This window comes from Giraffa tippelskirchi, chromosome 8 (genome assembly GCF_054371585.1).
Source record: "Giraffa tippelskirchi isolate mGirTip1 chromosome 8, T2T-mGirTip1v1.2.pri, whole genome shotgun sequence".
NCBI classification, from domain to species: Eukaryota; Metazoa; Chordata; class Mammalia; order Artiodactyla; family Giraffidae; genus Giraffa; species Giraffa tippelskirchi.
In genome coordinates this window covers 132903263-132928544 of record NC_137282.1, presented here as the reverse complement: position 1 = coordinate 132928544, position 25282 = coordinate 132903263, and the positions used below count along the sequence as shown (strand labels likewise).

General features: G+C 43.7%; 1 protein-coding gene and 1 long non-coding RNA gene across 3 annotated transcripts; one reads left to right on the top strand and one right to left on the bottom strand.

The window, feature by feature from the left end:
• The first annotated feature begins 2555 nt into the window (after window positions 1-2555).
• On the top strand, window positions 2556-20102 carry LOC145516893 (uncharacterized). Of its 2 annotated transcripts, XR_014061844.1 has the most exons (8): window positions 2556-2598; window positions 3160-3426; window positions 4509-4647; window positions 10507-10558; window positions 14872-14988; window positions 15277-15379; window positions 17307-17548; window positions 19241-20102. It is a non-coding gene; the product is annotated as an uncharacterized LOC145516893 (long non-coding RNA). The 2 variants fall into 2 exon arrangements; XR_014061845.1 differs by lacking the exons at window positions 2556-2598; window positions 19241-20102 and having other exon boundaries at window positions 3247-3426; window positions 17307-19127.
• Window positions 19560-25250, bottom strand: RPL7L1 (ribosomal protein L7 like 1). The gene is made up of 7 exons (XM_081518747.1): window positions 24913-25250; window positions 24198-24306; window positions 23244-23407; window positions 21587-21724; window positions 20782-20891; window positions 20433-20647; window positions 19560-20010 (listed from the first exon to the last, which is right to left on the bottom strand). The coding sequence occupies exons 1-6, from the start codon at window positions 24951-24953 to the stop codon at window positions 20439-20441; spliced, it is 771 nt and encodes a 256-aa protein (XP_081374873.1). The 5' UTR covers window positions 24954-25250; the 3' UTR covers window positions 19560-20010; window positions 20433-20438.
• Window positions 25251-25282: the final 32 nt, after the last annotated feature.

Sequence of the window (25282 nt, the reverse complement as noted above, 5' to 3'; positions counted from 1 at the left end):
CCAACACATAAAATCCCAAATCCTGTATGAGCATCCATGGCCATGAGTTTGGCCAAACTGTATCTTATGTTCCACCCTCCTGGGTCTATTTCCCTTAGAACTTTTCCCACACATGCTCCCATGGCTCCTGCCAAGGCAGTTTGGCAGGGCCTGTGACTCTGTCTGGGCATCCTTTTCTCAGCGTGGGCCTTGTGCTCCTCCACCCAGGCTGTGCTGAGATCTAACTCATGAAGGGCCTGGGGTCAGAAGGGATGGAGGGAGAAGGGTTCTGAGACTGGCCTCCTAGGAGACAGGATCACAACAAGAGGAGGTTGTCTCTACAGATAAGACACTTCAAGAGAATCTGGGAATCCAAGTTCTTAGTCTTGTCCATGTCTGCCCAAATGTCCCCATCTCAAGGTCCTACCCTTTCCCATCAATGCCCTCATCTTAGCATAAGAGACCTAGAGGGCTGAGGTTTTTTATTTTTTTTCTGGCTACAGCTTTCTGGATCTTAGTTTCCTAAATGTCAGTTAAAGTACAGGGTTACAACCACTGGATGGCCAGGGAATTCCCTAGAGGGCTGAGTATTTAATAAGCCATATGAGCCCTCTCTAGGAGATGCAGGTTCAATCCCTGGGTCGGAAAGATCACCTGGAGAAGGAAATGGCAACCCACTCCAGTATTCTTGCCTAGAGAATTCCATGGACAGTGGAGGCTGGCAGGCTACAGTCCATGTCCATGGGGTCATAAAGAGTTGGACATGACTTAGTGATGAGACAACAACAACCACGAGCTCTATCTGTAGAAGGTGAGGGGCTCCTTCAAGGTCCCATCAAGGAGTCCACATTGCTCACTCACTTTCCTCATCAGGCACTGGTAACTCCCAGATCTCCTTTCCCCTGCAAGTGTTCCCCGAGGCCATCAGAAGGTCACCCTGATGACTGAAACTGACACAGGCCACAGAGAGAAGGGTGAATTTTCCCTTCCATCCAGTGTTCGGTTAAAAACCCCAACTGGAGTACTGTGTAGTCTAGTGCTAAGTGCCTGTACTTAGCAGAGATCCCACAAGTTTAAGAGCACAGTCCCCAACAAGACTGCTCTCAGTTCAGATGCCAACTGCAAATTCAGAGAGTTCTGTGCCACAGGCCCTTTTGACTCACTGGGTTCAAATTTTGGAGCTGCCGCAACCCCTCGAGTTCAATAATTTGCTAGACAACTCACAGAACTCAGAAAAGTTCTGTTCTTAGGATTACAGTTTTGTTAGTGTGTGTGAGTGTGTGTGTGTGCATGTGCACACACATCCTCTCAGTCTTGTCCGACTCTTTGCAACCCCGTGGTCTGTAGCCCGCCAGGCCCTCTGTCCATGGGATTCTCCAGGCAAGGCAAGAATACTGGAGTGGGTTGCCATTTCCATCGCCAAGGAATCTTCCCAACCCAGGGATCGAACCCACGTCTCTTGTATCTCCTGCATTCACAAGCGGGTTCTTTACCAGCTGAGCCACCTTTTGTTAGAGAGGATATCAACCAGTGCAAGTGTGTGTATTAGTCACTCTTGTGTTCAACTCTTTGCGACCCCAGAGACAGTAGCTGGCCAGTAGCCTGCCAGGCTCCTCTGTCCTTGGAATTCTCCAGGCAAGAATACTGGAGTGGGTTCCAATTTCTGCCTCCAGGGGATCGTCCCAGACCAGAGATCGAACCCCGGTCTCCTGCATTGCTGGTGGATTTTTTACCGTCTGAGCCACAGGGAATCAGAAGGACCAGTCAGATGAAGAGGCGCCTAGGGCAAGGTCTGAGGATGGCCTGCATTCAGGGCTTCTGTGTCATTTTGTGGAGCCAGGGCATGCCACCCTCCCGACACACTGATGAGTTCACCAATCAGGAAGCTCCACTGAGCTTTGTGTCCAGAGTTATTATAGAGGGTTCATTCCATAGGCTCTGCTGATTAAATCATTGTCTGGACGCTGAACTCGGTCCCACTACCTGGACCCCCCCATGGCTCAAAGCCCCAACCCTCTAATCATATGACTGGTCATTCCCAGTCCTGAAACCCCTAAGTGGGGCCACCACGAGTCACTTTCTTGGCATAAACAATCAGGGCCCACCATAAATATCACTTGTAATACTTGGGAAATTCCCAGGATTTAGTCCCCTTGTGAGGGGCCAGGGACAAAGGCCAAATTCTTTATTGTACGACACTAGTATGGTCAGTTTCCTCCAGACTGGTTTCTCAAGCTCACCCTTTCCAACTTTTTAACAAATTTCAAACTGTTTAGATTCACCAGTTCTTAGCAATTTTGCCACGTAAACCTTTTCTCTCTCATCGTGATATTCACCCATAAGTACCTCAGCACGTATCTCCTATTCCCTACATAACGAAAACACAATTACTGCACTTAATTTAACACTGATATAACATTGTCATCTAATATATAGAGCATATTCAAATTTTCCCAAGGGTAAAATGTCCTGTGTAATTGATTTCCCCCTTATCTTCCTCCAATCCAGGATGCACACTTTGCATTTTTCACATCCCCTTTAGTCTGACATAGACCTTCAGTCTTGTCTTTTTCTTTCTGTCTTTGTGTTTTATGACCTCAACATCTATAAAGCGTCCAGGTCAGTCATTTTTTAGAATGTCTCCTACTGTGTCTATTCATTTCCTCCAGTTTAGATTCAGAGCGAACGTTCTTGGCAGGAACACTACAGAGATGTAGTGTTTCTAAACCTGTAGTGTGCTTCCATCTTTTCAGGAGACAGATGAAGCTAGTTTGTCCAATTAGTAGTAATTAAGCTTTGCTCGGAGAAGGCAATGGCACCCCACTCCAGTACTCTTGCCTGGGAAACCCCATGGACAGAGGAGCCTGGTAGGCTGCAGCCCATGGGGTCGCGGAGAGTCGGACACGACTGAGCGACTTCACTTTCACTTTTCACTGTCATGCACTGGAGGAGGAAATGGCAACCCACTCCAGTATTCTTGCCTGGAGAATCCCAGGGACGGGGGAGCCTGGAGGGCTGCCGTCTATGGGGTCGCACAGAGTCGGACACGACTGACGCGACTATGCAGCAGCAGCAGCAGCAGCAGCAAGCTTTGCTCACTTGATTAAGGCGGTGTGCGCCAAATCAGGCTAGCTTTCGATAAACATAGAAACCTGGGTTTTATTGGCATTGACTTCCCAGGCAGCTGAAGGGAATGTCGCCCTCCTGGCCTGCCTTCATCTTCACTCCACGCTGTGAACGCCAGGAACAGTCTCCACCGCAGGACGTGGGGGAAGGGTGGCGAGGCTCTGCAGGGGCGTCGCTTGTTCCCAGTTCTCCCGAGACTAGCGGAGACATCGCCTCCGTTCTTTTCTGTCTGGCGCTGCCGGGTCCGGGATGGAGGTTATCCCCCCACCCCACTATACGCCACGTGTCTACGCAGTAGTCTCAGTCTGTGCGTGAAAGCAGGTGAGTTGCCATGGCCCGGGCATCTGTGCAAACTCGGGTCTTTTTGCTTGTATCGGCGTGTGCGTACGCAGTTCCGTTCTGTGCAAGCCTTCCCGGCTTCTAAAGCGTTCTATGTCAGGGGCTCTGGGTCGAGCTAAGGGCTCTAGGTGTAGGTAAAGCGTTTCGGCGCGGAGCTCCGCTGTCTGGGCCGCTTGATACGGTCTGCGCCCCCCTTCACTTCCTCCGGCCGTGGTTGCGTCCATCCCGCCCGGAAGCACCTAGGCTACGCGCCTGCCATGGAACCTACTGGCTGTCGGAGCGAGTCCGGCCCGGCTCCCTCGCCCGCGGAGTCAACCCCGGCCTCGGTGACACTTGCGCAGCTCCTGCAGCTGGTCCAGCAGGGCCAGGAGCTCCCCGGCCTGGAGAGGCGCCAGGTCGCGGCGACCCTTGGCGAACCCACGGCGTCCCGACTCCCGCGGAGACCCAAGCCCTGGGAGGCCGCGCGCTCCGCGGAGCACGCAGCGCCACAGTTCCAGACCGGGGACCGCGGGCTTGCCAACCCTCCGAGTGGGCAGAGGAGCCGCCTGGAGGAGCCTGGCTCGGCCGTTTCTGAGGCTCGAGGTCCTTTGCAGCTGTGAATGAAAAATTTTGCTGCCCTGTCGACAAAGGACGCTGCAGCCACCCGTCCGCCAGTACTGCAGCCCCAAGGGACACCCCCAGAATGGAGGAAATTGGCCTGACTACTACTGAGACCTCAGCCACTGCAGACACTCCCAACCGTGCACCCTGAGGTGCCTCCGGATAGGAAAGAATAAGACACTGGCCTTGGATAGCTAAAGTTCATAGCAAAGGAATGATTTTAGTGAGCCCGGACTCTTATGACTTCCTATGTATGAGAAAAGCTAAATTCTTTAACGTGAGCTGTCTGGTTTTCTTTAACAGTAATCTTTTGATGTCTGACTACCCGGTTTTGTTGCAAAACTCTTGTTATATCCTACACAGTCCTTCAGAGCTATGGGAGGCTGCCTCCTGGGCTTGAGTTCTCAGTCTGCCAAATAAAACTATTCTCCACTTTTTAGGTTTTGCTTTTTATTTTTTCCCAGTCCACAGTTTTGATGACCACTGAGGGAACCCAGAGCAGACTTCTTTCCTTCGCCTGAACCCTACGGGGAAATGGAGCCTTGGTATTAGCAGAGTCCTCTTGTGCCCATCCACCTCCTCGTAGAATTCCGACGAATTTGGGTGAGTCTCTCCTTGTTCTCGGATGTCCTGATTTTTGATGGATTATCCTGAGTTTTGTTTAGCAGTGTCTAACAGGTACCTGGCTCCACAACTGAAAGATATTGGAGAGTGACCTCCCTAGTTGAAAGATACTAGAGGAGCTCTGTTGAAAGACACTGGAAGAAAGTACCCTCCCGCTGAAAGATACAGAGGGAGCCTGGTTGAAAGACACTGGGATTTGCCCAGTAGAAAAGATAAAGAGGAGTCTGGGCTGAATGTTTCAGTAAGAGGCTGACCTGAGGCCTTCCTCAAATTGGATACCTTAGAAAGAATTCATTGAGATAAAAGATTTAAAAGTAAATCTTATCCCCGAGAAATTCACCTTTAAAATGGGAAATAGATTCTCTCAAACAAAAATGAGGGACATAAGAAAACCCACCTCAGGCTAACACTCCAGCCAAATTTGTGAATGTACAGAGTTCATACTTGCAAGTACCTACTTAATTGGGAATTAAAGGAAATCCCACCTTGAAAATGACTTAAGTTGGAGCTCTTTTATTGACTCTGCAGTTAAGTTAGAAAAAGCCAACTTGATAAAAACATCTGAATTCTGACCTTAAACAAAAACAAAAGCCCTGGTAGGGGGAACTTGCGTTTTTCTGTGTCTTTGAGATGTAAATATTCTACCTCATCTTTTTCAGGCCTTTTGTGTGTATGTATTTTGAGAACTTGGTGTCTGCCATCCGGAAGGTGCACATATGGTGTACACTTGGCAGACAGTCATATAGACTGGGATTCTGAGCGGTCTTTTGTCTGACTACCAAACTCTGAGGGGCTTTTTGCCATATATGCTGCTGCTGCTGCTAAGTCGCTTCAGTTGTGTCCGACTCTGTGCGACCCCATAGATGGCCACCTACCAGGCTCTGCCATCCCTGGGATTCTCCAGGCAAGAACACTGGAGTGGGTTGCCATTTCCTTCTCCAATGCAGGAAAGTGAAAAGTGAAAGTGAAGTCGCTCAGTCGTATCTGGCTCTTCGAGACCCCATGGACTGCAGCCTACCAGGCTCCTCCGTCCATGGGACTTTCCAGGCAAATATGTATTTTTTAATTGGGAGAGAGCTGCTTTACAATATTGTGTTGGTTTCCGCCATACATCAATATGAATCAGCCACAGGTATACATATGTCCCCTCCTTCCGGAGCCTCCCTCCCATCTCCCACCCTATCCCGCCCTTCTAGGTTGTCACAGAGCACTGGGTTGAACTCCCTGTGTCATACAAGAAATTCCCACTTGGTATCTATTTTACATACAGTACTGTATATGTTTCCATGCTATTCTCTCAATTCATCCCACCCTCTCCTTCCTCTACTGTGTCCACAGGTCTGCTCTCTATGTCTGCTGCTCCATTGCTGCCCTATAAATAGGTTTATCAGTACCATCTTTTTAGATTCCATACACATGTGTTAATATACAATATTTGTCTTTCTGACTTACTTCACTCTGTATAATATGCTCTCGGTTCACCCACCTCATTAGGATTGACTTGAATGTGTTCTTTTTTATAGCTAACTAATATTCCGTTGTATATATATACCACAATTTCTGTATCCATTCATGTGTCGATGGACATTAGGTTGCTTCCATGTCCTAGCTATTGTAAAAAGTGCTACCATGAATATTGGGGTATAGGTGTCTCAATTATGGTTTTCTCAGGGTATATGCCCAGTAGTGGGGTTGTTGGGTCATATGGTAGTTCTATTTCTAGTTTTTTTAAGAAATCTTCATACTGTTCTGTGTAGTAGCTGTGTCAATTTTCATTCCCAACAACAGTGCAAGAGGGTTCCCTTTTCTCTGCATCCTCTACAGCATTTGCTGTTTGTAGATTTTTTAATGATGGCCATTCTTACTGGTGTGAGGTGATAACTCATTGTAGCTTTGATTTGTATTTCTCTAATAATGAGCAGCCTTGACGTACTCCTTTTCCTATTTGGAGCCAGTGTGTTGTTCCATGTCCAGTTCTAACTCTTGCTTCCTGACCTGCATACAGGTTTCTCAAGAGGCAGGTCAGGTGGTCTGATATGCCCATCTCTTTCAGAATTCTCCACAGTTTATTGTTATCCACACAAAGGCTTTGGCATAGTCAATAAAGCAGAAATAGATGTTTTTTCTGGAACTCTCTTGCTTTTTCGATGATCCACGGATGTTGGCAATTTGATCTCTGGTTCCTCTGCCTTTTCTAAAACCAGCTTGAACATCTGGAAGTTCATGGTTCACAAATTGCTGAAGCCTGGCTTGGAGAATTTTGAGCATTACTTTACTAGTGTGTCAGATGAGTACAATTGTACAGTAGTTTGAGCATTCTTTGCCATTGCCTTTCTTTGGGATTGGAATGAAAACTGACCTTTTCCAGTCCTGTGGCCACTGCTGAGTTTTCCATATTTGCTGGCATATTGAGTGCAGCACTTTCACAGCATCATCTTTCAGGATTTGAAATAGCTCAACTGAAATTCCATCACCCCCACTAGCTTTGTTCATAGTGATGCTTCCTAAGGCCCACTTGACTTCACATTCCAAGATGTCTGGCTCTAGGTGAGTGATCACACCATTGTGATTATCTGGATCGTGAAGATCTTTGTACAGTTCTTCTGTGTATTCTTGCCACCTGTCCTTAATATCTTCTGCTTCTGTTAGGTCCATACCATTTCTGTCCTTTATCGAGCGCATCTTTGCATGAAATGTTCTCTTGGTATCTTAATTTTCTTGAAGAGATCTCTAGTCTTTCCCATTCTGTTGTTTTCCTCTATTTCTTTGCATTGATTGCTGAGAAAGGCTGTCTTATCTCTCCTTGCTATTCTTTGGAACTCTGCATTCAAATGGGAATATCTTTCCTTTTCTCCTTTGCTTTTGGCTTCTCTTCTTTTCACAGCTATTTGTAAGGCCTCCTCAAATAGCCATTTGCTTTTTTGCATTTCTTTTCCATGGGGATGGTTTTGCTTCCTGTCTCCTGTACAGTGTCACGAACCTCCGTCCATAGTTCATCAGGCGCTCTGTCTATCAGATCTAGTCCCTTAAATCTATTTCTCACTTCCACTGTATAATCATAAGGGATTTGATTTAGGTCATACCTGAATGGCCTAGTGGTTTTCTCCACTTTCTTCAATTTAAGTCTGAATTTGGCAATAAGCAGTTCATGATCTGAGGCACAGTCAGCTCCCGGTCTTGTTTTTGCTGACTGTATAGAGCTTCTCCATCTTAGGCTGCAAAGAATATAATCAGTCTGATTTTGGTGTTGACCATCTGGTGATGTCCATGTGTAGAGTCTTCTCTTGTGTTGTTTGAAGAGGGTGTTTGCTCTGACCAGTGCGTTCTCTTGGCAAAACTCTATTAGCCTTTGCCACGCTTCATTCTGTACTCCAAGGCCAAATTTGCCTGTTACGCCAGGTGTTTCCTGACTTCCTACTTTTGCATTCCAGTCCCCTATAATGAAAAGGACATCTTTTGGGGGTGTTAGTTCTAGAAGGTCTTGTAGGTCTTCATAGAACCGTTCAACTTCAGCTTCTTCAGCGTTACTGGTTGGGGCATAGGCTTGGATTACGGTGATATTGAATGGTTTGCCTTGGAAATGAACAGAGATGATTCTGTCGTTTTTGAGATTGCATCTCCAAGTACTGCATTTCAGACTCTTTTGTTGACCATGATGGCTACTCCATTTCTTCTAAGGGATTCCTGTCCACAGTAGTAAATATAATGGTCATCTGAGTTAAATTCACCCATTCCAGTCCATTTTAGTTCGCTGATTCCTAGAATGTTGATGTTCACTCTTGCCATCTCCTGTTTGACCACTTCCAGTTTGCCTTGATTCATGGACCTAACATTCCAGATTCCTATGCAATATTGCTCTTTACAGCATCGGACTTTACTTCCATCACTAGTCACATCGACAACTGGGTATTGTTTTTGCTTTGGCTCCATCCCCTCATTCTTTCTGGAGTTATTGCTCCACTGATCTCCAGTAGCATATTGGGCACCTACCGACCTGGGGAGTTCCTCTTTCAGTATCCTATCATTTTGCCTTTTCATACTGTTCATGGGGTTCTCAAGGCAAGAATACTGAAGTGGTTTGCCATTCCCTTCTCCAATGGACCACATTCTGTCAGACCTCTCCACCATGACCCGTCTGTCTTGGGTGGCCCCACACGGCATGGCTTAGTTTCATTCAGTTAGACAAGGCTGTGGTCCATGTGATCAGATTGGCTAGTTTTCTGTGATTTCAGTGGTTTGCATGGTTTCAGTGTGTCCGCCCTCTGATCCCCTCTCGCAACACCTGCCATCTTACTTGGGTTTCTCTTACCTTGGACGTGGGGTATCTCTTCATGGCTGCTCCAGCAAAGCACAGCCGCTGCTCCTTACCTTGGACGTCAAGGCTGTATATTGTCACCCTGCTTATTTAACTTATATGCAGAGTACATCATGAGAAACGCTGGGCTGGAGGAAGCACAAGCTGGAATCAAGATTGCGGGGAGAAATATCAGTAACCTCAGATATGCAGATGACACCACCCTTATGGCAGAAAGTGAAGAAGAACTAAAGAGCTTCTTGATGAAAGTGAAAGAGGAGAGTGCAAAAGTTGGCTTAAAAAAAAAAAGTTGGCTTAAAGCTCAATATTCAGAAAACTAAGGTTATGGCATCTGGTCCCATCACTTCATGGCAAATAGATGGGGAAACAGTGGAAAGAGTGGCTGACTTTATTTTTCTGGGCTCTAAAATTACTGCAGATGGTGATTGCAGCCATGAAATTAAAAGATGCTTACTCCTTGGAAGGAAAGTTATGACCCACCTAGACAGCATATTAAAAAGCAGAGACATTATTTTGTCAACAAAGGTCCGTCTAGTCAAGGCTATGGTTTTTCCAGTAGTCATGTATAGATGTGAGAGTTGGACTATAAAGAAAGCTGAGTGCTGAAGAATTGATGCTTTTGAACTGTAGTGTTGGAGAAGACTCTTGAGAGTCCCTTGGACTGCAGGGAGATCCAACCAGTCCATCCTAGAGGAGATCAGTCCTGGGTGTTCATTGGTAGGACTGATGTTGAAGCTGAAACTCAAATAGTTTGGCCAGCTGATGCAAAGAGCTGACTCATTTGAAAAGACCCTGATGCTGGGAAAGATTGAGGGCAGGAGGAGAGGGGGACGACAGAGGATGAGATGGCTGGATGGCATCACCAACTCAATGGACATGGATTTGGGTGGACTCTGGGAGTTGGTGATGGACAGGGAGGCCTGGTGTGCTGCGGTTCATGGGTTAGCAAAGAGTCGGACATGACTGAGCGACTGAACTGAACTTTATTGTACCAGGTTTACTAAAGGTCAATAGATTCATGTTGTTTCTGATACAGTTTGTCAACAACACATTTATTTGGTATGGCAGTATTTTTATAAGTTGTAAAATAAAGGTAACTATGATGAGAGTTTCAGGTGAACTCTTTTAGAAATAATTATATCTTGGGTATGTCTGTCTAAAAGTTTCTCCAGAGTTTTGGTAACTTGAGTTTTGCTAAGTTAAGTTAAATGAGGAGAATATATTGAATGTCCACATTATTTCAAATAAGAAAATGCTGATACATTAATTGCGAAACAGGTCTACATTTAACCACTTTTCTTCTTAGGAGAAAGAAAACTAAGGGTTTATTAGAAACATATCTTGTACCACATTGAGGAAAGAAATCATGGTATATGTTTCTAGAGGTTTTGGAATATTCCAGTCAGGGAAGGCTGATGTGACAGACAGTTTATAATTACTTGCTGCTTGTTGGTTTTTGCTAGAGATCAAGGTTTTTTTTTAAAAAAATATTTACTTATTTATTATTTATTTGGATGCCCCAGGTCTTCGTTGGGGCATGTGGGATCTAGTTTCCTGACCATGGATGGAATTCTGGTAAGTGCAGTCTTAGCCACTGGACCACCAGGGAAATCCTGAGATTAAGGTTTATAATGGTTAAAATTGTAGTATGTAATTAGAATTACTAAAGATAATAAGGGAACTATTTCAGTATGCAAGGGAAATAGGATGTGTGTTTTCAGCAAAAGAAGGTATGAGGAATGGAAATACATTTTATTAAGGGGAAAGAATGATTCCCTAGAGCTGGTTATTTCTGGATTAAAAAAATGGACAAATTAATATGAATACAAAAAGTTGCAGAAGATTTGTAAAAAAAAGAAAGAAAAGGAGCCATGAAAAAGTTTTGTACATGGGCAGGCTCAGATTAGATAAATTTAATTAGAAATGGATAATGTTATTAAAAGTAGGCTGGTGCAAGCTTGGATTTGATTTAGTCTGTTAAGAGAATGAAGTTTTCTTGATATACTGCTTTTGGTAACAGATTGTGTGAAGTTTTTTTAAGTGATCTGTTTTTTTGTTGCTTTCTTAAAAATTTTTTTGTCAATTTGGTTAAGCAAGTGTTGTTTTACGGTGACCTATGATCCTATTTGAAACGGTTAGTTGCTCAGTCGTGTCCGATTCTTTGCAACCCCGTGGATTGTAGCCCTCCAGGCTCCTCCGTCCATGGCATTCTCCAGGCCAGAATACTGGAGGGGTAGACATTCCCTTCTCTAGGGGATTCCTAATCCAGGGATCAAACCTGGGTCTCCTGCATTGGCAGGCAGATTCTTTACTATCTGAGCCACCAGGGAAGCCTGTGCTCCTATTTGACCAAGTGTTAATATTTTTGACAAATTTCCCAAATATCAAACTTTAAGGTTCGTTTGACCTCTGGTTAAGTCTGGGATATTGCAGATGAACTGCAAGGCATTTTAATTAGCCTATTAGGCTAATTAAGCTTATTTGATCTGTTCAATTACTTGATAAACATTGTCAAATGATTGGAGATGTACCTTAGGTTATATGGATAAATTTTATAGATATTCCAAATTTTATATGAAATTTCTAAAATTCTGATATGCTTTGGTATAATGTTATTAGTCATAATTCTAGTTATTATCTTAAAATATTATATGTCACAGAAATATCCAAGTTTCTTGCCAGTTGCATTGCAATCAGATCTTTAACCATGCCATTTAAGTCTTATCATTTGTTGACAGTCATAGTTTTACTCTGATGCTTCTATAAAATGAAAATGTTTTAAAAAAATCATAAAAAGGAATTTTGACAAATGTAAGTTCTGATAACTTTTAGATCATACCACTGAACTGGGTAAGAAATTATAAAACTCTAATGGAAAACCTGAGTACTTCATCCAGATCATCAGAAATTAATTACATAGGACTGAATGAACTGGTAAATAAACATTATTTATAATTTTATGACTTTTTCTGTAAAATACTGGCTTTAAATCTTTATTTCCCAGAAAAACCTTTCCTCCTATGTTGATAAAGTATACCTTTATAAAGATGAAACATTTATCTTTTTCTCTCTACCTAATGCTCTCAGAATTTGGCTTCTCTAGCTAGGTCTCTTGTGGGCTTGATGGCTTATTATAACCAAATTACAAGTAGTTATAGGCTTCCCTGGTGGCTCAGATGGTAAAGAATCTGCTTGCAATGCAGGAGACCTGGGTTCAATCTCTGGGTCAGGAAGATCCCTTGGAGAAAGGAATGGCTACCCACTCCAGTATTCTTGCTTGGACAGTTCCATGGACAAAGGAGCCTGGTGGACAACATTTCATGGGTCACAATAAGTCGGACATGACTGAGTGACTAACATGTTCACTTTCCTATTAATCATTGTTTTAATTTGTTCTTTGTTTTCAGATTGTTTATGGTTTGTATCTCTCTCTCTTGTACTATGATCTTGTTAATGTTACTAGCTCTCTTAATTATCCCAGCTAGTTTATAAGATTGTCTCTTACATTACTCAATGTGTAACCAGGTCTCTAACAAAATTAATGATGGCTAAACATCTTGAGGAAATAGATCAATGATTGTAATAGTGTGATTCTATATATGGGAAGAAGCAACAATGAAAAACCTTTCCTCGATCATAATAGACTAGGAAGACAAGGGATTCAGAGAATTTTAGATTATCAACAGGGCTTGCTCCAAGAATTTTCAACACATTGAGTAGCTTAGCAACAGAATCTTTGCCTGATCTAGGAATGAGCCTTCCTAGCACCATGGGACCATATTGGTCGTGAAATGTCTCCCAAATGTTGGTCGAATTTTATTGTTAAAGGGAAGCACTGTGGATGAAAAATGTTGCCTGCCATATCAACAAACAAAAGTGGCTGTGGCCATCAAACCATCAGCTGCTACAACTGCCCCTGATGGTGAGCCCTGAGGGAACTCAGGAGAGACTGGTGGGCTGCCTGCTGCCAGGCCCTCAGCCACTGTAGCCACCTGAGTGCACCCTGGGGGAACTCAGGATGGGAAAGAACAGGATGCTGGTCCTGGATAGCTAAGGTTCATATCAAAGGAATGGTTTCAGTAAGCCCAGACTCTTGCAACTTCCCATACATAGAAAAGTATTAAATTTGTTAAATTGAGATGTTTGGATTTTCTTTAATTAACAGTAATCTTTTGATGTTCTGACTACCTCATCTTTATTGCAAAACTCCTGAATATCCTGGCTCCTTCCTTTCCTCTTTGGAGCAGTCCCTCGGAGCTGAGAGGCAGCTTCCCAGGCTTGATTGCTCAGAACGTTCACCAAATAAAACATAATTCTCAAATTTAAAGTTGTGTGTTTTTCTGAGATCTGGAGGGAATGACCATGTCCCACATAGACTCAGACCTTGGATACTGGCCACTCTGCTCTTCTTCCTTTGTGCTTTCACCCCTACCTATCAGCGGGACTTAAGCCTCCTGGGAGCATCACTGCAGTGGTTTTGCATTTGTATCTCTGGACTGGGAGCCTCAGTTTAAAAGATTATCTTTTTAGATTCTGTTTCGGTCCTTATGTAAATTGAAACAAATCTCATAACTTTACTACTTGCAGCGCATAGATATGTTTTCACTTTTTAATGCTATTTAGGAGACACTAAATGGTTCTGACCCACTGGGAATGATTTCTTAGGAGTTTAGACGACAGTGTTTATCTCCTGGTTTAGTTTATACTGGTGGTTGAGGAAGTGAATTTGGGATTCAAGTGGCATTCTGATTTCAGATAACCATTCTCCAGATAGGCAGTGAAAAAAAAGGTCTGATGAGAAAACTTGGCCCCAGAATGACAATGAATGAAATCTCAAAGCATAAAAAGTCAGTCAACAGCAACCCCTAGAACCCTAGGCTCTGAGAACCACCTGGGTCAGGCAAGGGGCTAGAAGGTCTAGAGCTGAGGAAAAGCTTTAACTACCTTCTAAAGTCAGTCTCTTTAAATCGGCTACTTGGCTCACTGTACCCACTCTTGCTTCCTGAAACTAGTTTTTTTTGTTCTACCTACACCTAGAACGTATCCGGTTCATGACTCACAAACCCATATTAGCACACATTAAAAGGACTAACGTTTCCCAGAAATAACGATAGTCCCACAATTTGTTCAGGGAATGGTATATATTATGGTATACAATACAGAAGAGCATAATTTTTTAAACCTCCTTTATAATAATACTCAACTATGAGAGACAGACAGGCAAGACTATATTAGTTCCATTTTACAGGCAAGAGTAGGAACATTCCCCTATTTGGTTTAAGATCTGGGCTATAAACCCTGGGCTTCCACACTCACAACTGCCCTTTTCTCATGACTTTGATACATCATTTTAAATAAATCTGACTTCACAGTGCTTTACAGTATAAGAGTAACATCTATTCCTGGCAGGTTTACTCTTGAGCCAATTAACTGTGAAATAGAATTCATATTTTATGGCAAGAGAAGAAAAATTTTAACAAAAAAATCTCTGCCCTTTTGCCTCCTCTCTCCCTCCACTGTGCATTGTGTATCTGCATTTTGCATCAATCTAAACCTTCCCCATCAGTCAAAACCTTCCCCTTCAGTCAAAATTGCCACTCAACAGTAAAGAGCAACATTCTCCTAAAACAACTCCTTAAAGGTAATATTCCTTCTTGATAAGAGGTCACATGGTGCTCAGATCTGGATTATGTAAATTGTCAACAATATATCATTTAATATATAGCCCTGTGTCTCAAAAAACTTACATAACTTCTTATGGGCATAATAGTTCTCAGTGCTTTCTGAGATGCTCTTCCTGGATTATAATTCTCAAATTTGGCTCAAATAAAAGCTTAAGTTTCTTTTTTAGATTTATTTTTGATTTCATTAATATATGCTTGGTGTAGTTGACAGGCTATCAGAGATTCCTGCCAGAGGCTACCTGGGGTCTACTCAGAACCAGCGCTTGGTACTAGCATGGGCCCATTGAGCCCCACCAGCTTCTCAACACTCCTCAGTTCTTGGTAAGTTCTCCTGGTACTCAGATCTCATTGTTTGGGTGTTGATCCTAAAATTTTTATTTGAACTGGTTTTAAGACTTGCTGTCTTTGGGGCACTGGTGCATTTCCTAGGCACCTAGGGGGTCTGGGCGAGAGGACCAGGGAAACATGTGTCTGGGTTGTTGTCAAATTTGGCTTAAATTGGAAAACAAAAAAATGAGTTGATATATGGTCTGAACAAAATTTTACTAGTGAAATCAGAGACTGAATTTTTCATCTGCAAAGAATAAAGGGACATTTTGTTCCTTCCAGTTACAAGATACTCTTAGATGACAGAGGATCTCCCGGAAGTGTCGTAGGATCAGTTTTCATGACCTGCAGCAGTCCCATAAGGAAATCCCACTATGATCATTAAGTAAGTACTGCTTATCTAGGGGCATGACAGAGGCTGATTGCCTAGTGCTTCAAGTACTCATGATGGTGTCATTGAGAGAAACTGAGCCACCTAAAAGAACTCAAACCAGGGAATTCCCTGATGGTCCAGTTAGGACTTGGCACTTTCACTAAGCTCCAGCAAACTGTGTGGTGAGGCAAAAAAAATAATAATATAGTATCTCCAGATCTTGGTAATTAGAAATTAAACCAAATTAAATTACGAGAATTCATTTGCTATCCAGGTCATTTCAAATAGGATGAAATACCAGAACATTAATTGTTGGGGAGGTCTAAGTTCTTAAGAGAGGAAAACTAACACATAAGTTTTTCAATCAGGAAATGCTGATATCACAGCAGTTTACAATTACTTGCTTCTTGGTTTTCACTGCTGCTGTTGCTGCGAAGTCGCATCAGTCGTGTCCGACTCTGTGCAACCCCATAGACGGCAGCCCACCAGGCTCCCCCATCCCTGGGATTCTCCAGGCAAGAACACTGGAGTGGGTTGCCATTGCCTTCTCCAATGCATGAAAGTGAAGAGTGAAAGTGAAGTTGCTCAGTCGTGTCCGACTCTTAGCGACCCCATGGACTGCAGCCCACCAGGCTCCTCCGTCCGTGGGATTCTCCAGGCAAGAGTACTGGAGTGGGTCGCCAGTGCCTTCTCCCTTGGTTTTCACTAGAGATTTTGTGTGTGTGTGTGGCCATACCATGCATGTCAGGTGGATCTTAGTTCTCTGACTAGTAATCAAACCTGTGCCCCCTGCAGTGGAAGCTCAGAGTCTTAACCACTGGACCACCAGGGAAATCCCGAGATTTAAGGTTTTAAGGTTAAGCATTATATGGGAGACACTTCAGGCTGTAAGGAAGGTAGGATGTGTGTTTTCAACAAAGAAAAGTATAAGGTATGAAAATGCATTTTGTTAAAGGGAAAAAAAAGGTGGCGTCCTAGAGCTGGTTGTTTCTTTATAGATAGAGAAAGTTGTGGAGGTTTGTGGGAAAAGGTCACTGTGAGAGTTTTGTGCACGGTCCAGACTGGCTAAGACTGAACTTAATTAAGAAAATGTTTTAAAGTGGTACAAAACCTGAATTTGGCCTTCTAAGAGGACAAATTTTTCTTAAAATATTGAACTGCTTTTGTTAATAGATTATGAGTTTGTGTTTGAGTGACCTGAATTTGCCATTGAGATCTTTCATCATCACTTTAAGTGATTGGAAATTGTTTCACAGTGATCTATGATTCTATTTGACCAAGTGTTTTAAAACTTTTTGATACTTTTGACAACCTTTCCAACGATCAAATTCTAAGTGAAGTTTGTTTGACCTCTCTAGCTAACTTTGAGGTTTTCCTAATTGTCCCTGGAGCACCTCAAAATACTTGTTTTCTCCCCATCTCAGAAAGAGGAATATTAAACTGATTAGACTTATTTGGTATGTTAAATGAGAAGCATTGTTAAACAAGTGGTAATAAAACTTCTTAGGCTGTGTCATATGGGTAAACATTTTTAATAGATATATACTAGAAATTATAAGGAACTCCTAAAATTCTGGTATGACCTGGTGATATCAGTCATAGATTTAGTGTATGTCACAGCAGTCAGTAATCAAGTTGCTTTTCAATTGCAATGTAAATCAAAGTCTTTAACTTTGACTTTTAAAGTTTTTGTCATACATAGGTAACTATATGGTCAGTTAACCACTTATTTGGTAGAAATGAGAGTAATTTTAGAAAGAAAAAGATTGTTTCAGTGAACATTCTAGTTTTGTTAATTGAAGTATTTGCTGACTAAGACTCACCTCCCAGATAGCTCCTTGTAAGTTTAGTTATTAAACAGACACTGTTTCTGGTCTATCACAGTAATCTAATTTTGGGGTTTTTTTTGTGTTTGTGTGCGTGTTTATTTGGGGTATAGTTTCTTTACAACAGTAATCCAACCTTGGATGAAGATTGGATTCACCATCACCTGCAACCAGGACATTATTCATACTGGAAAAGACATGGGATAAAGGATTCCTTAAAGCCATGTTAGAAGGTCTCTCCTGAATGAACTGAAACGCTTGTTTTTGACACCTGACTTTAACTAACACCAGCACTACCAGACCATGAGGAGAAGACATCTGAAATAAGACAGCTGACCCAAGATTCTGGACCAGGGTATACTATTTTGACAATTGCTCTTAGTTTTGCTTATGAACCAAATGTATTTCTTGGGCTCAAACACATGCAAGTTTCAAAAACCAGTTATTTTAAGACAGTCCAGCACTGTGCAAGCTGTTACGCTGCCAGTATCACTGAGACCCTTTAACCAGCCAATTAATGATGCCTCTTCTGCCGTGTTGTTGTGTAGTCACTAAGTTGTGTCCAACTCTGTGACCACATGGACTGTAGCTCACCAGGCTCCTCTGTCCAGGGGATTTTTCAGGCAAGAATACTGGAGTGGGTTGCCATTTTCTTCTCCAGTGGGATGCATTGGCAGGCAGATTCTTTACCGCTGAGCCACCAGGGAAGCCCTAATAGTTGTGGCACATAGGCTTAGTTGCTCCATGGCATGTGGGATCTTCCCAGACCAGGGATTGAATCCTTGTCTCCTGCATTGGCAGGTGGATTCTTTCTGCAGTATATAATCCTTTATATTAGTGGCTGGTAGTTCCTACTAGGACCCAGTCAATTTTTGGTACAAGTTTATGACCTTAGCTCTCCCCAGGTTGGTTAGGGGGATGCACAATTAAGTTTCCCCTGGGCTCAAGGATACTTACAGGCAGCCTGGGAAACAGTCCCTGCCAAGTTGTCAGTCTGCCTTCAGGGCAGGCACACTAGTTTGTTTTCCAGTGATAGGACCATTTGGCCATGGTATTTGTTCCTTCATCTGAAGACCCATGAAGAGGCAAATTTCTGCTCTGAAGTTCAGATGTTTGAATGACTTGAAACTAGATCACACCTATAGTTTTCTATAAAATAATGGACATACACCATGTACACGCAAGGAAAATTAGCTCAAGTCCTTTATTGGACAATCTAGAATTGGCTGTCAGTCCCTGGCAAACATTCTGCTAGCATAACCCCCAAAGAGAGAACTGGGCTATCAGGACCTGGCATCAAGGGACAATGGCAAGCAGCCATCCTTGCTTTGAGGGACCAAACACTTGGTCACCTAACACTTTCTGTCAAAAGATTAAAGATCAATAGGGGAAACTGAAGTACATACCTTATGGCAAGACCAAGTATTTTATTTGGCTGAGCCAGGTCTTCTACATGGGATCTTCAATCTTTGCAGCATGCAAGCAAACCTAAGACATTTGGGATTTAGTTCCCTGGCTAGGGATTGAACCCTGGCCCCCTGCATTGAAAGCACGGAGTTTTAGCCACTGTACTAAGGAAATCTCCAAAACAAGAAATCTTCTTTTTGACTTTCTCTTTCCTGCCACTGTGCATTGTGTTATCTAGCTGCATTATGCACTGACCAAACTTTCCTCATTGGCAGAAATTTCCACTCAACTATGAAAAGCAATAGTCTAAGTCCTTAAAGGTAACATTCCATCTTGATAAGGGGTCCCATGGCACTCAGGTCTGGACTGTATCAACTGTCAATGTTATTTGATGTATAGCCCTCCTCTCTCAAAAAGCTTATGTAACTGTCTTCACTTCTAACAGGCAAAACAGTTCTTAGAGCTTTCTGAGATGCTCTGAGTTATGATTCTTAAATTTGGCTTGAATAAAGTCTTCCATTTCTTTTTAGATCAACTGATTAATGGCACAGGGGCTCAGCATTCTACCAATATTGTAGGAAACATCCACTTGGCTTCAAAGGGAAAAAAACACCCTTGGTAAGCTTTGGTCTTCCCACAGGGCACAGAACCAGAGAAGGCTGCAAAATCAGAGCCTGTGTGACCAATCCTGATAGTGCAGGACTTCTTCACGTAAGGCACCTGGGTCCCTGAGAAGGATCTACAAATACCCTAAACTTCCAAGAAAAAACTGTGGAGTGTATGTTTTTCTGGGAAAGGGCCCTTCTCACAGATCCAAGAGTAGGTTAAAATCCTGAGCTAGAGAAAAGCACTAAGCCAGCTGCAATGGTAAGAAGACACTGGATACACCCAGAGCCAGCCTGAGAGCTTGCCATGCTGTCATTAGAACACGAACTCATGGGAGAGACAACCAAGTACTGTTTTTGTGTGCTTTCAATTTTAATTTCAAGTTCTAATTTAATTTAATTATAACTTCAAGTTCTTCCAAATGTAAGGCCCCAGGAAACCCCAGGTTCAACATGCTCCCAGGCTTGGTCCACTGCTGTCTTGTATTCATAGGTAAGTGTTCATTCACCAATGGTGAAGCCCAGGACAGACGTGATAACAGGACTTCCTCCTTCATGGCATGAGCCCTTTGCTGGTTTCAGAGATGGATGGTGGTCATCACAGAAAACGCACAGGAACTCTTCCCTGGAACTGAGGTGGGATGCAGAGCCTGCTGTGAACATCACAATGTTCCCCCTGACCCCTTCCCTCCAGTTTCTGAAGATGATATATATATTCTAGCAGAAAACAGTCTTCCTTGAAGATACTGAGTGACAATTCCATAAAACAAAAACACATGCTTCCAGTGTACTGTTTTCAGGTACGCTGAGGAAGAAAAAACAACTTCATTAATGCAAATGTACTGTAACCCTAACCTAAGCGTAACCACAACAATAAAAGAAGTCAGTTTTGAAGAATTAAGATTCCTTCAACAGAGGTGATGGTTTACACCTTCATATCCTTTTTGAAATTAGTTTTTTATTCTCTCTCCAGCTCCAGCTAAATGAACACAGAAAGTTTTTTGGTCACTCAAGTGTTTTCTATCTTCTAACTCTTGAGATACACACAGCCCCATGTCCTAACCAGGCATTCACTATTTCAAGTTATCTCCATCCATTAAATTTGTGAATACCAGCCACCTGCCACCCAAAGTTATTCTCATACACTTGTAAATGCAAGATGATCTTTTAGGGGCAAGGCCTGGCCCACTGAGAGTCCACCAAAGGGCAGTTTCAGCCCCACCTCACCTGGGTTTAGTTCAGCTGCCGGATGAGCTGATTGATGCGTTCACCTCGATAGCCAGGTGAGCCCACTTCCTTGAGGAAGCCCACTCTATTCTTGGTAGCGTGACGGGCCACTGAGAGCTGGAAAGGGCACAGGAACCTTGAGATCACCTGGAAATTCTTCCCCGGGAAGGCAATTTCATGAATGAGGTCTTCCAAGCAAATGACATCAAACTTCCCTAAGAAACATAAGGTTTAGATTCCTATATTTAGCGCTTTCCCAGCACATACCGCAAGGCTCTGATACGCCAGAGCTCAGCACTCTGGCAAGTTCTAGGGACCCTTTCTGCTCACTCCTCAGACGCTCACTCACCCAGGTGCTCCTCAATAACTGTGTTGTCTGTCAGAGGGATGACCTTGTTCTTGATCTTCGCTTGTCCACGTTTCAAGATGAGTTCCCGAACAGACTTCAGATTTGGAAATCTACGTGAGGCAGAATGAAGCACAATCACAGCGCTGCCCTGCCCTGCCCCTGGCAGGCTGCACTACACTGGCAGCGCAGTCCTGTAGCCTGGCTAAGGAGTCTCCCAACCCCCTTCCCCAGGAGTGTCCTCAACACACTGTAGCTGGGATACCTGGGAAGCATACACCCAAAGGAGGTGAAAAAAACCCACAGAGCCCCAACTATGTAATTAGAAATTAAAATTTACAGATATAAATGCTTGCCAGGTAAAGATGTTTATTTCCCAGCAAAAATAAACTCTTAGCTTATAATCTAGGACTTTGACCTTATGTGACCCTATTCAAGAGTTTGAAAAAGTTTGAAATGAAATCCAAGTCTTTTTTGGGGTTTTAATGTTTGACGCACTACTACCCTAGCTCTGCTTCAAGATTCCAAGAATTAATCTCTTATCTCACTCGGCTTTAACCTACAGCTGACCAAGCCCTACCACCGCCCCGTTCAAACCGCTATGAGCTGTACCAGTAACCCCTGCTCTACTTGCTCCATGTTCCAAGATTCTTAAGGCTAGCGGCTGACCCCCGATGACTGTGGTCATGGCACCATGTTCCCCCGACCCAGCAACGTAAGTGCTGGAGAACAGTACCCTGTGCCTCCCAATGTTCTCAACATTCTCCAGTATAATGTAATGTGAATTCACACAAAAAACCATACTCACCCCCAGGTCACATAAGGTTCCACAATACGAAGCGTCTTTATGGTTTCAGGGGTCACTTTCACAAAGACACCACTGAAAATCTTATTCAGGCGAAGTCTGGCAATGGTCCTTTGCACCAGTGAACTCACCCCATTAATCCTGAAATGAATAGCAAAGTCAGGCTCTGCCCAGCAAGCACCATGAGGTGTGTGCCACTAATGGGCACCCAGAGGGTAGGAAACAGAGCGTGACTGACAGAGTTCAACTGAGTGGGAAACAGCTATGTAAACAGATCATTTACCATGCTATGTGGAGGAATGCCTGAGGTGCTACAGGAACAGAAATGGTCCCTGGACTTGTATGGGGACGGTTGTATGCGTCAAGCTAAGGACAATGGACTTGCGTCTGTGGGTATTAAAAGCTAAGGAAGATTTTAAGTAAAGGAGACGTGACCAGATTTGACAATCACTGAAGAGAACATATGAAACAGAAACAAGAAAGTGACACCCAAGTCTGGGAAGTTTAGCTAGAAAGCTGATGTGATAGTCCAGGAGAGATTATGGGCAATGAAAGCCAACTACACTCTAATTTTAAAAATACAAATAAAAGGCAAAAAAGAGAAGAGATTATGGGCAAGGGCAAGGATAGGAGGCTCACACATACTTAAAACCCACAGGTTTCTGGGACTTCCCTGGTAGTCCAGTGGCTAAGACTCTGTGCTCCCAATGCTTCAGGCCCAGGTTCAATCGCTGGTCAAGGAACTAGATCTCACATGCCGCAATGAAGATCGAAGATCCTGTGTGCTGAAACTAAGACTTGCTGCAGCCAAATCAAAACAAAACCCCACATGTTTCTGATTTGGATGACTGGTTGTGAAAGGAAGAGGGAACACTATGTGCAGGTAGGAATGGGTAAAGTTTTTGCTGAATATGAAAAAGCTTTCTGTGCTCTCCCCTGAATATGCACCATCTGCTGGACCCTGGTTCAGTTCCTAAGAAACAACCTTGATCCTACACTTGAACTTTCTGCATCTCTGCCTGGAAAGCTGCCCCCCAACCTTTTCACGTAGGCAGGACACAGCTTCCTGCTTCAAGTGTCCTAAACCACCACAGATCACACTAAGGCCCCACATGTCCTAACATCCAGGACTTTGCCTTCACAGCAATTACTGTATTTTCATGTCTGTTTGCTTCATGTCAGTCTCCCTAATATATTTATATATTTTTTGGCTGCACCTTGTGGCACGTGGGATTCTTGGTTCTGCCACCAGGGATCAAACCTACCCTCCTGCAATGGAAGTGCAGAGTCTTAACCACTGGACTACCAGGAAAGTCCCAATCTCCCAAATCTTTTTTTTAATGTGGATAACTTTAGTAGAAATCTTTATTGAATTTGTTACAGTATTGCTTCTGTTTTATGTTTTGGTTTTTTGGCTACAAGGCAGGTGGGATCTTAGTTCCACTGATCAAACCCACTCCCCCTGCACTGGAAGGTGAAGTCTTAACCACTGGACCTCCAAGAAGTCCTCCAGTCTCCCTAATTTTAGACAAAATCTGTTTTGCTTAGCCCAGAATTCCTAGCACAACTTGCCTTAAGGGCTTAAATCTCACCTCCCTAAAAAGGATCTAAAGTGAACCAACAGTTTCCCCAACCTCATGGAATCCACAAAGCTCCCTACCTTTCAATGCGTACAACAAAGGCCAAGGAATGTTTGTCCGGCACTTCCAAGCCATGAGGTTTCACTTTTAGCCGTCTGAGTCGCACTCTGTCCCGTAGTTGCCGCCAGGAATCATGTACAAACCATTCTAGTCGCTTAAACTTGACTTGTTTTCCTTTCCTCTGCTACAGAGAAGGTAGACCATCATCACCATTTTTTTGCCTCTGTAGTCATCTTTTTCTTTCACAACAGTAATTCACTAGTCACTATTCATAGAGCTTATTTCCCCTACGCTCGGGAAAGGGGCACAAACAAACATCCTCCGTTTTTATTTTTTAAAATTTATTTTTACTTATTTTCTGGGTACATCTCAGCATGCAGGATCTTAGTTCCCCGACCAGGGATTGAACCCTTGCCCCCGCAATAGAAGCAAGCATTCTTAGCCACTGGACTGCTAGGGACGTCCCCTCTATTCTTATATAATGAAAAAACAAGATCGACAAGAAAGAAGTGAAGTTGAGAAAACTTGGGAACTACTGGGAAAAGTCCCTGATAAACAAAAAAACCAATTTACATGCTGTCAATGTTTACCATCAAGTGTTTAGGGACTCTAACACTGTGTTAGGCATCATAAACTGCCTCCAAAATATATTTCTCCAAAATCATGTAGCAAATAGCAAAAATTGTACAAAATTGGTACATTAAAAATTTTCTTCCAGGTACAAATTCTGGTCTCTCAAATCACTTGGTATGAATCCGGAACTCTGCAATTACTTTCTTCCTTAACAACTTAAATCCAGTACTTTGCCGCGGAAAGTGTTTGATACATTTTTTGCTAAACAAAGACAAGAACCCAGTACCTTGTATAACCCAACCATGGGGGAAGGGGCCATCAGTACCAAGTCTAGTTCAACACGTGCCGGATACAACTCAAACACAAACTCTAATTCCCTCCACCTGGTTCCCCACCATTACCTCCTTCCTTTGCAAAAGCGCCTGTTTTGCCTGGGTGGCTTTGAGGGCCTGATAAGCCTTCCTCTTTTTCAGGAGATTCTCTGGAACCAAAGGGATCTTTCTTCTTGGTCTGATACAGAAAATGGAGACCAGCGATAGTACTTAAGAAACAAATATGCACCGGATTTCCAAAAGATATCCTGGGCCTAGGGAAACACTATGTTCAAATTCGTAAGGGCTGTGGCCCTCCCGAAATCTGTGGTTTCTAACGCTAGCCCTCAAAATGGACCCCTCACATTTCGTAGGACCCAAAGCCTTAATAAGTCACGAACCCCACAGCCACTGGTCCTCATATACGTCAACGGAGCTTCTACTGCCACAGCTTTACAGACACTATCAGCGATGAGATTCCGCCCCGTGGAGTTGGGTCGCGTGCAGACCCAGCTACAGTGGTAACACTTATGCACAGCTGAGGGAACCCAGCCTGCTCTCAGCCCGCTGCCCGAAAGTCAATCCTCGCCCCCCATGAGATGACCCGAGCTCCGCGGCGGCCCCCTCCGCCCACCCACACCAACCCCTACGCCGCCTCACTGCTCCCTCTGTAACCTGGAGCCTTTCCCATTCTCTTCTTTCAGTCCACAAGTACCCCTATTTTCCGCCAGAGAGAAATAAACACTGTGGATGGCACCGGATGCTCAAGAAGCCACGCCAGAGATACACCTCCCCAAACACTTACTCTTCATCCGCCATTTTTCCAACGCGGCAGCTACTACTCATGCGCAGTTCCACCCCGTAGGAAAGAGAGAGGCCTCTCTATGTTTACTCGACCATAGAGACGTCTACTCTAGCTTAAGGCGGGGCGGGCGGGGCGGCCCGGGGCGTCTTAGCAGTAGTAAACCGCTGAGGTTTTGCTAGCCTTGATTCCCGCCAAAAGTTACACAAAGCTTCCTTCGCACTTCTTGGAAGCTTTGCGGAGCCGTGTCATCTTCAGAATCCAGTCCTTTCCATTCCAGGTGTACTTAGTGCTGGAGGCCGGGATGTAAATAAACATCGAGACGCTTCCCACAATGCACTGACTTCCGGTGGAAGGTGGGCGCTGGGCCTCG